General features: G+C 30.2%; 1 protein-coding gene across 4 annotated transcripts in view; it reads right to left on the minus strand.

Moving 5' to 3' along the window:
- LOC127719867 (anoctamin-7-like) overlaps positions 1 to 12,200 on the minus strand; it is an 80,931-nt gene that overhangs the window by 33,142 nt on the left and 35,589 nt on the right. For 3 of the 4 annotated variants that reach the window (XM_052226210.1, XM_052226211.1, XM_052226207.1), the window contains exons 4-6: positions 7,694 to 7,818; positions 5,055 to 5,162; positions 3,883 to 3,903 (exon numbers count right to left, since the gene is read on the minus strand). In XM_052226210.1, coding sequence (XP_052082170.1) covers positions 3,883 to 3,903; positions 5,055 to 5,162; positions 7,694 to 7,818 — 254 coding nt within the window. The remainder of the gene's footprint in view (positions 1 to 3,882; positions 3,904 to 5,054; positions 5,163 to 7,693; positions 7,819 to 12,200) is intronic. The other variant, XM_052226209.1, reaches the window with a different exon arrangement.

The raw sequence follows: 12,200 nt of genomic DNA on the forward strand, positions 1-12,200 counted from the left end.
GTGAAAGATTGTTTCAAAATTGTTATGCTCGTTTCATATTTTGGACAAAACTGTTTTTTTACCTCAATTTTTAAACTGAAATTCTTCCATTTAAGATAGATCAAATAAACCTCATTGCCCAACTTCAAACTGTTTTACCAGTCCCAAATATAATCAATCAATTTCGAGAAATGAAATTCTATTTTTTTACACATCAGGCATATTAGAGATACTCCATAACTCAATCTTACAGATGAGAAAAGATTCTAATTTCATTTTGTTTCCTAAAATATTGACTATCAATCTAGATTTCTTTATATTACAAACCATTATTAAATTTACTTGTTGCTGTGGCCAGAAATTCTTTAAATAAGATGTTTAAACCACTAAAATAACTATAATAGAACTTAAAATGTATCAAGCTTTCTGAATTTTCTAGAAATAATTCTTACATGAATGGAATTTATTGAAGTTAGACAAATTGTTTATTAGGATTTAAATGCTGGTAAAAAAGCTGTTAAATAACGAAAAAGAAGGGATGTATGGTATATTAATTTTCCGAACAAAATTGCTAGACACATTTGACAAAGCTGACGTTTCATATCCTTATTTTCAGTAATGTTTCTAACACTTTTAATGAAAAAAATAGTTAAAATGGAACAGATACAATGATACCTCCCTCCTTCTACATGTCTTTAGCGGGAGGAGGCTGCATTTATCTTAAAAACACAGGATAAAGTTTCACAAAACCACCCAAACTTAGCATGACATTTATCTGATATTGTTCCTTGAAAATAAAGTCAGAAATGATAAGTCATTTCATTTTCATTTGTAGACCAAAAATTTATTTACCTACAAAATGAATCCATTACTGTTGCTTCCTTTAATTTGGTGGTTTACATTGCAATATCCTTAGTTCTCCAAATAAGAAAGGCACATATTTTTTGTCAGCGTATTACTATATATTCTGAATTTGATGCAATACAAAGTTGTGGGTTCCCCCCTCCTCCCCCAATTGCCTTTGTTAAAACAGCCTAAATGGCATCTCAAATCATTTTGGGGTGGGGTGTTTCATTGCTATCAAAACAAAAAAACAGACTGTCTAGTTTTTTTGTTTAAATTGTTTTGTGGTGCAACCGAAAGATTTGCTATATTATTTAAACATTTTTCCTGTCAAGTTGTCTTATAAATCGCTTTATGTGCTCTGTGATGGTGTGAGTATTAAATACACCTTGAGGGCGTTAGCTCAAATGGTTGTATCTAATTTACACCAAGATAATTATTGTCAATGCAGAATGATAATTTTCATTGATTTAGGAGCGGGTCTTTCAGCAATTTGACCATGTGTTATTAAAAAGCATGATAAATGCAGGGTATCCAATTTCATTTAACAACATCTTGGTGTAAATATGTTTTTGTACTTCACACTGAAAGGCTATTGTGAAAATTTTATAGATTATAATATTTTGAAATTACTTCAAAATTTAGTAAGTCATAAATGCAAATGTGTACTGCTACTGACATTTAACAAAAATTTCCACTCAATTCATTATGGACTGTGTGAACTTAATTGCTGTGAGATTTGAGCTCAATGCTCTGTGTTAATGTCTCACTGTGACTTTGAGATGATAAACAGCAATAAAAGCCGTTTTTCTGCTTTTGGTGTAGTCAATGTAGTGTAATGAATTGATACACCATAACCCTAGTTTTCCATTTATTTTTTACAGCAAATGACCATGGACTTACCATCATTTCTCAATTGATTTTTCAAGTTTCATAATTATAGAAAGGCTTGTATTTTTATATTCATTCTTGTGTTACTATCTTACAAGAAACAACTGAAGATAATTCTTACAATAATACATTGTGAAACAATCTCCACGTTTTCTTTGCCTGGCAATTTATTTCCCTAAATTATTCATTCTAGTTCAAAATATTTCTAAAACTGTTTAGCCATCTGTTCTTTATTTATCAAGTCCTATTATAACATAGTCCAGGCAAATAAAAATTGTAAAACAAGTGAAACTGTGAGCTACTGCTCACTGATGATACCCCCAGCCCAAATATGGATAATTTTAATAGTATAAAAATATGTAAGTATTCGGTAAACAGGAAATTGCTGAGTGATGAATCGCATCACACGGTATAGCTCACTCATATAAACCTTGAAACCAAATTTCAGAAATCCTTGTAATGTAGTACCTGAGAAAAATGCGACGAAAAATATTCATGGGACGGATGGACTGATTGACAGATGGACCAACAGACAGAGGTAAAACAGTTTATTTCTTATGCAGCAAAAATACTGCAATCTGATTGGTTAATTACCCCGGTGTAAATAACACCCCACCCTTGTTCACCCCGGGATAAATAAAATTTTGCCAAAAAAAAAAAAGAAAAAAAATTTAAAAAATGGCCAAAATGTCAACAAAAAAAAAAAAAATGTCAAAAAATAAAATAAAACAAAAATAAATAAAATGTCAAAAAAATAAAATAAAAAATAAAACAAAAAAAATATGAAAAAATGAAAAATAAATAAATTTGAGGACAAAAATTTGTAAAAAAAATTAAAAAAATTTTTTTTTTTTAATTTTTCCCCGAAAATTTAAAAGAACAATTTTATTTTCTGAATCCCCAAAATAAAGAAAATAAGTATTTGACAATGCGCAGCAACATCAACATTGAAAAAATGTAACACTGGAAAGTTTTCATTAGCATTTTTCAATTTTACATCCCAGTTTAAAAAAGAGTAAAGGAATTGTTCATAAGAAATAAATTCGTTATCTTGGTGTAATCAGTGGTGTACGGCATTTTACACCGTTGTTGAAAATTCATACACCCAATTGGCTGCGCCTCAGGGTGTATGAATTTTAACAACGGTGTAAAATTCTGTACATCCCTGATTCCACCAAGATAACTAATAATACCCCCACTTTTTTGAGGTGGGGGCAAAATTAACGAGAAAAGCTGAAACTGAGATTTGGATCACAGGTAAACTAAAAATATGGTACACAAAAATTGAACCATAAGGGATCCACTGAAAATCTTTACTGATATCATGCATTATATTTATATAATAAGTCAATTGTATACCACCATCACTATGCTTAAACTAATTAACGTTATAATGATTCTGTTAATCATAATTTTTTAAAAGTTCTGAATGCTCTTCAACTTTGAACTTTATTTGGCCTTTTTAACCATTCGAGCATCACTGATGAGTCTTTTGTAGACGAAAAATGTGCGTCTGGCATATTAAATCTTAATCCTGATATCTATGATAAGTGTATTTACAGCTTACATAGAAAAATGTCAGCTCAATATCTGCAGAAATAATGTAAAAAGTAGGTATCACTATTTGATTTCAGAATGATTGAAGGACAAAAGGATAGAATGATGAATTTGGTAACAATATACACCCTTGTGACAGAGTAGGAACACCATGAACATTATTTCTTTACTAATCATTTAATGGCACAGACTATAAAAAAAAAGCCAGTCATCTACTTTTCTTCATGATAATTCAGAAAAAGTAAAGGTGGTTGGTTAAACCAGGTTTTATATACTTATTAAAACCATTCATTTGCATGATAGTCTTCCAAAGAATAATCTAAGTTAAGTTTAAAATTTAGTGACAATACAAATCATCATTTTGAAATTCATCATTTTATCCTTTTTAAGAGTTGTCTAACACATCTGTAAACATATTTTTTTTTTTGTAATTGTTTTCTTTTCTTTCACTGCTTAAAAAAGGTTATAAAAGCATAGTAACAAAATGGATGCTCTAAGATTATAATATTCCCTCTCCAGCATTCAAACTTTTCAAAAATGGGTAAAAACATAAATATAGGGTCAGCAAATAATCTACATTAAAGGCAAAGTAACCATGCAAAAACAACTTACGTTACTTTTCTTATCAAATATCTGTAGGTCATAGTCGTAAGCAAGTATAAATAGGTTTACTATATTAACAGTGAAGTTAAAAAATCTAAATCTGCTTTTTTTAATGCCTGCAATTACCAGATATTTATATATATATTATCTACATATAATAATAATGATAAAATAACACAAAACAAGAGCAATTCATTAAAAGTTGTAATAATAAAAATGTGATAAAAAGTGTGCTTTTGTGCAAGTTAGTAATATCTATAGATAGACATGTATATCTTAATATGCATGCATGTAGTCAAATCTATTCTGATGGTTACATGAGCTTTTTAGCTTTTTGATAAGATTCCTTGGATTACATTTCTCCATTGGAAAAGCTGAATTTGCTAACATCTATCAGTTTTTAAAAAGGTGTTTATATACTGGACCAATCTGAATAGAATTGTCAACTTGCATGAAAATTTTGATCAGCTTTTGTTGTAAAATAACCAAATGACATTTACAAAGAAAATGTAGAAAGAAGCTACAAATAATGTATAATATATAAAAAGTATAAAATGAAAGTCTTGCTTACATTGCAATCAAGAAAAAGACATGTATAAAAAAAAAATCCTAAACTAAGGTTTGACAATAACTTGGTCAACTCAACAAAACGAAGCTGACCACACTTGGAATGAATGCAATTGACTATTCAAACATGAAAATAGAGATGAGTGGTAAGTGGAAATTAATAATAAATTTTAAAGTTAGGCAGGGAAAAAAAAGATGTGTTTGTTGTACCTTCACCGATCCTAATTTTTGAGAGCTGACCCTAACTTTTTTATTACTGAAAATTGGGCAAATCATATTTTCCCAAGTATTATTCTTGACAGTAATGCTCCTTTTTTTTCAACCTGTAGCTTTATACCGAAAATTGTCAACAAGTATTGTGTAAAACTGAATAAAAACATACGACTGACAAAAACAACTCTGACAATGGCAGCTAACCAGAATGCATTAATTACCGAATCTGATTTTTTCAGCAGGTTACAGTAAACATACATAAATTCTTTTGTTTTACATTAGAATTTATTTATAAACTACTAATTCATGTTATTCAAAAAGAGTGTACATCGAAATAGTGCATTTAAGTTAATATGTGAAACATAAATAGTTATAAAAATTAAGAGTATACCAGACAATACCTGTAATGGGGCTCTCATGCACAGGTCCTCTGCGTAGAAACAACAAACATCCCAGGGAGCATGAAGTTTGATGAATGTTGTGATCTTTTTTTGACTTTGCACATTTTCCTAAATAGAAAAGACACATGATTAGATGCTATTTGTCATTTCACATGCAAAAAAATTGCAGTAAATAACTAAGGCCACAACAATTCAATTCTAAGATCTTTTAATTCTTCAGAGACAAAAAAAGAGGTGCTATGTAATAGGTAAAGACAAGCAATTCACAAGGATAATCAACCAATGAGTGAATAGCTTACAGCATGTGAGAGAGCTGTCTTAGTTATTATTATGTTTTAACTGAACTTGGATAATAGTTATCTCATTGACAATCATATCACATCTCCTTATTGACAATCATATCACATCTCCTTATTTTCATATTACATAGAGTGCAACCATATAGTCAGGTTAGCTGGTAGGGAACCAATAAAACATCATATGTATATCCTTACTATTTTTTTTTCACTAAGCTGTGCAGCTTAATGTATTTATGTGACGTAACATATACTGTCTTAATGTATCTAGGTGACGTAGTCTCTGTCTCTTGATGTATATAGTTTGTCATAATATGTGTGTCTTAATGTATCTAGGAGACATAATATGTGCATTTGAATGTATCTAAGTGACATGACATACTGTCTTTATGTATCTAGGTGACATAATCTCTGTGTCTTAATGTATCAAGGTGACATAATCTGTGTGTCTTAATGTATCTAAGTGACATGACCTGTGAGTCTTAATGTTTCTAGTTGACATAATCTGTGTGTCTTAATGTATCTAGGTGACATACTCTATGTGTCTTAATATTTTAAGGTGACATGACCTGTGTGTCTTAATGTATCTAGGTGACATACTCTGTGAGTCTTGATGTATCTAAGTGACAAAACCTGTGTGTCATAATGTATCTAGGTGACATAATCTGTATGTTTTAATATATCTAGGTAACATAATCTGTGTGTCTAAATGTATCAAGGTGACATAATCTGTGTCTTAATGTATCTAAGTGACATGACCTGTGAGTCTTAATGTTTCTTGTTGACATAATCTGTGTGTCTTTATGTTTTTAGGTTACATAATCTGTGTCTCTTAATGTATCTAGGTGACATAATATGTGTGTCTTAATGTATCTAGGTGACATAATATGTGCATATTAATGTTTTTAGTTGACATACTCTGTGTGTCTTAATGTATATAAGTGACATGACCTGTGTCTCTTAATGTATCTAAGTGACATGACATGTGTGTCTTAATGTATCTAGGTGACATACTCTGTGTGTCTTGATGTATCTAAGTGACATGACCTGTGTGTCTTAATGTATCTAGGTGACATTATCTGTGTCTCTTAAAGTATCGAAGTGAAATGACCTGTGAGTCTTAATGTATCTAGGTGACATAATATGTGCATCTTAATGTATCTAGTTGACATAATCTGTGTGTCTTCATGTATCTTAAGTGACATGACCTGTGTCTCTAAATGTATCTAATTAATATGACCTGTGAGTCTAAATGTATCTAAGAGACATGACCTGTGAGTCTTAATGTATCTAGGTGACATACTCTGTGTGTCGTAAGGGCATACTATAGTTACAAGGGAGGTAATGACGTTGCTAACATAAAATATTATTTTTAGGGATGTCAAACTATGACATATCGAGAAAAGATGCATTTTTCGACTGATTTAACGTGAAAACAAGTTCATGGACCCCTCTTTTAAAAAATGACATTTGGATTGATTATGTATGAAGATTATCTGTGCCAATTTTGATGAACAAATCACAGATGATTTTTTTTTAAATTAGATAAATATACAGCCAAAAATGCCGTTTTTTTTAACTAAAAAACACACTTGTGTCGAAAAGATATTTCAGACGAGTTTACAAAAATTAGTTTGCGTTTATCATTTGAAACAAAAAAGTTGCGTAAGTTTCTCCAAACGATAGAAATGTTGAAGAAACCGAAATGTCCAGTAAATGTCTAAAATTCTACTCTAAAAGTAGCACATGAAGGTATATTTTTTATTACATATTTGAATTGACTAGGTGAAAAATAGCTTTTATGCAAACTTTCATGAAAAATTCACTGTGGGATCAAAACTGTATCATATGCACTTAATGTAATTCGGTAAATAATATTAGTGTCATAATGTATCTTTGTGGTATGATCTGTGTCTTAATGTATCTAAGCAACATAATATGTGTATATTTATGTATCTAAGCAACATGACATGCGTGTGTTTATGTATCTAAGCAACATAATATGCGTCTTTATTGTTCTAGGTGACAAGACATTTTTTCACTTTAGTTCTGGTGAATTGTTTTAGAAATAACTCTTAAGACTAAAAGCTGAGAAACCTTCTATACATATTACAATAGTTGCTTTTACATAAATCACTTCAAACAGCAATAACCAATATTAACACTCTATTCTGTTATTACAAGTTTTGAAGTGCAACATTCTAACTCATTAAAATAGATTAATGAAGCTGCACTATCTAATAACTTGAAAAACATGATCAATAATCTTCTATTAAACACCCTGTAAATTACTTTTAAAGGTTAAAACTTAATAATTCAATTATCATATCAGGATGTGCAAACCTCTTCTACTTCTAGACCAATTTTGTGTAAATTTTTCATGAATTTTTGTCTCCATTTTCCTATTTTGACAATCTCACTGTTACTACTTTTAGTTTCTAATTCCTCCTCATAAACCAGGATAAAATCTGTAAAAAACAAAAGTGAAAGATCAATATAGTAATTAGGGAAATATTTAATCAATAGAACTTCATTAAAATTCTATATATATAATAATATCACATCATTTTATAGCCTACTTAGTGTTTATGATGTATTCTATGTATTCAGGTAATGTAAATACCTGAAAGGCAAATTTAGTGGGGGGGGGGGGGGGGCATGACTGGAGCGGGCCCTCTTTTATGGCAGTCAGTGGGTCCCCCTTTTGAAAATTTCTGTATCCGCCACTGAATACAGCAGTATACAAATACACACAGTATACCAATAAACATTTAATGTAAAAAGAACTCAATTTTCACAAAATTTCATTGTCGAAAACTGCATTATTAAGGGCTCTTTGGGGTTTGCTAAACAGACAAAATTCTAATCTTGTGCATGACATATTTGACTTTAGTGAAATTATATGAAAACCTAAAAATATACTGTTAATTCAGAAATTTTTACGTAAATTGCATCTAGGTAGGTTTTGCAAAAATAATATCTCACATTTGAAATTCAGATAACATTATTTGATCATTGTTCAACAATAGCATATCTAAATGTAAACAGAAACTTCTGAATTTACAGTACTCTGGTTTTTCATATCTTTGTATTGATGTCTCATTGACATATACTTAGTCATTCAATTCTTCAAAGTAACCATTAGGCCCCATTAATGAGATAATAACATTTATTTACATCAAACAATATCAATAATTAAACTCTCTTTACTTGTCAATGATCATATAAACAACACAGCAGGAAAATAAACCATGATAAGAACAATGTACCTCTATCTTTTATGACATTGTCATCATCAACTAATAGGAAGTATAATATTCACTGACAGTAAGTAACTGTCAATTTAACATCCATAAATATACGGAAACATGGGATTATTAATGTATTATAGAACTACTTTACATTGTTTCAATATAGAAATTTTATTTGTAGAAGGCTTAGAAACAGGTAGAACGTGAAGCTTTGTCGAGGCTTTGTCAAGCATTTCTAATGTTTCTAGCACTCAGATTACAAATAAAATCTATGCTTGGAGACCTCTTTATATGGCAACTCTTACAACTGTCCCAAATGAAATATATTAAGTAAAATCAACAATTATCAATTTGAAGCAGATGACATAAAAAATTTCTCAAACCTGTTGACTACTTTCATTACATCATAGAAAAAACTCTACAGAAACTCGAGATCATTATCAACATCACAAACAAAGCTGCAATTAAGTTATACAGTCAGTGACTTTTTCCCATAAAACCTTGAGATTATGATTACTTAATTGTCAATCTGTAAAATCCTTTCATATCCTATAACCTTTTATACTTGAAAGATGTTTTTTAAAAAGGGTACATTAGGTGCTGGAATAGCTTTCATTTGTTCATCAATTTCTGTAGTAGAAAACCTACATACAGTTTAATAATGATGAAAACAGGAGATAAATGAGAACTTCTTTCCAAAGAGAAAGGTCATACCCCCATTAGTAGACTCTGTGTTAAAGAATAGATTTTCATATAAAAAAAAATATATATATAATATATATTTACAAGTAGGCTGCAATGATATATGGAGAGCTCATACATCTATATATCACCTTAAGTCAAAGATAATCATCATACATTGCCATTGTTCTTTATCCATATAAAACTGACCTTTTCTATAAAAGCCAAATGTGTTGGTGGATCAGTTTCATTTGATAAAACGTGACAATCCTAAAATGGGAGTAAAAATAAGAAGATATGTGGTATGATTGCCTATGAGACAACTATCCCCCGCTAGATCAAATGAGGATGTAAGCAACTAACAAATAGGTCCCTGTACAGCCTTCAGCAATGAGCAAAATCCTGACCATAAAGTTAGTGACAAAAGACCCAAACATGATAAATGTAAAGAAATTCAAATGAGAAAACTGATGGCCTGATTTAAGCTAAAAAACGATTCCGGTAACCAAAAATACAAACATGTCAGACAGCAACCAATTTGTTGTTCTTAGTAAAGAAATAAACTGATTCTAAAACAAAAATGCTAATGTGTCTATTGTCTTTTTGATTTTTGTTCCTTTGGGCAATGCTGTCTGATTGATGTATACCCCAAATCTCCTTTTATTCCTACTCAAGACAAATAAATCAAAACATGTCGGATGCAGAGTAATATTAATAGATTTACAGGTTTTTGGTGTCAAATATTAATTTGCAGACATCTAGATTGAGTAATTCACAATTGAAAAATGTGTTTATCCATTGTATTTTTTACTTAATATAGCTGTGAATAAACCAGAAAATGAGACGAAAACTATTGTTGACCTTTATTTGGACCCTTCATTAAATCCTATTATTTCCCTGGAGAAAAATAAGTGTTTAGAATTCAATAGGATTTTCCATATAAACCCATTCCAATCTGATTAACAAGTAATTTAATTGTCACATCACAAAGATTATGCTGATTTTTGTAATTGTTTACGATCTAGTTCATAGATCAAATGTTTAGTCCAATTCAGTCCATATGGAATTGGTTGCATGAATATTTAATACTAGACTACACGCAAAGGAATGAAGTAAATATTATTCAGTAAGAAGCAAAAGACAGTCACAAGTTTTACCAAAATCACACTATCCATTCAACAAACTCACACCCTCCTCAAAAACAATTTTACTCACAAAAAAAGGCTTTTTTCTTCTTCAAAAGGAGTTACATATAAAATAATTTAATTTCATCATTACCAATTCTACTCATAGTTTCTTGTTGTTTAAAAATACATTTTTATCTTTTTTTTTTACTGTTTGCTGGCTGGCTGCTCTTTGGAGCAACCTGCTGCATACTGACAGTGATTCTTGTGGTTAGTTTTATTTGTAGAGTACTAGTAGAAACCTAAAATTCTGTCCTTTATTTCATGTAATATCTAATGACAAAAAGAGTAAATAAGTGATGAATAATTCAGACTAATCAATTCTAGTCATATGATATTTTGTGAAACACTGACCTCAGCACTAAGAAATCTGAACTGATAAACTGAATCATACACCTGAAATTGCACCATAATTTTGTAAATAACCAAGGAGGACTCAAACTTCTACCATACTAGAGGTGGAATCATTACAAGGTTAAGTACGGTCCTACTAAATGTCAACAGACTATCCAGACCGTTCAGTCCACATATCCCTCAGTTAAATGGCAAACTTAAATAAAAAGGCAACCTTGATCGAAGCATGGATGTTAAGCCTATACATCTATGATCGAAGCAAAACATATCTTATACACAGGACTTAAGTAAATGCATGCAGTCCTCATGTTATGAAATTAGATCCAGTAAGATGAATCATTCCATAGTCCAAACCATACTTTACTTGACAGAAAAACAGAACAAATGACAATAGTAGTAAACAAGATACAAAAATAAACTGAACTTAAATTCAGACAAACAATTCAGGGTAAAAAATATTTTTATCTGAAATAAAGTCATTTATTTTACTTCATCATGACCACTTTGTTATTCTATTCAAGTTAATTAAACAGCCTCGTGCAACTTACGTCTTAATCAGTCACGGTCTCCATTATAATTATTTCCACTAAAGTATCTAATTAAGAATAATGCTTAAGGGACTGTCAGTTACTTCATTATCAAAAGGAATCAATGATTTTACTAACCTTAAAGACAACAGCCATGCTGGTAAAAAAACAATGCAGGTTTTTTCAGGGAAAACTTTATGAGACACCACTCTATCAGTATTTTATTAGTCAACCAGGTATATACAATATCTCATTTTATTAATAAGTGACAAATAAAGAGCATCAAATTAAAATTCAAAATTTTGGGAAAAATTTCTTCATAATAAGTCTCCTTCATGAGAGATTTTTATTGCTGTAAATCGTATGAACAATTGGACAGATAGTTTTACTGTTTAAAAGTAATGGACCATTATGATATAACCTTTATTAGAAACTAATGATCAATATATGTCATTAAGCCATTATCATGCTAAACTAGAAACTTACAATGAACTTTTTCCTTGTCTATAATACAATGTAATACACCCACAAATGTAGCCATTTTTGTATAAAATGCATCATTAATTTTAACTTTTAGAAGGATATAGAAATAAAGTTTAATTTAAATTATGTAAGCACTTTTTTCAAAGGATTCACTTGAAAACCAGCAAGATTTAAATCAAAAATTGGAAAAATAAAGTCTGCCTGAAACAGTGAAGGAAAGATATTTTGCAATCAGATGTCTTACTCGAAGGTGTTGGTGTGAATCAAATCTCTTTTAGAGTAAGGCTAATAGTCATAAAACTAATCATAGAATGGTCATTTTGTGTCTATAATTACATTTTTTATGACTTCAGAGTGTCACAACACAAAT

Source organism: Mytilus californianus, unplaced genomic scaffold (assembly GCF_021869535.1).
Source record: "Mytilus californianus isolate M0D057914Y unplaced genomic scaffold, xbMytCali1.0.p SCAF_11, whole genome shotgun sequence".
Taxonomy (NCBI): domain Eukaryota; kingdom Metazoa; phylum Mollusca; class Bivalvia; order Mytilida; family Mytilidae; genus Mytilus; species Mytilus californianus.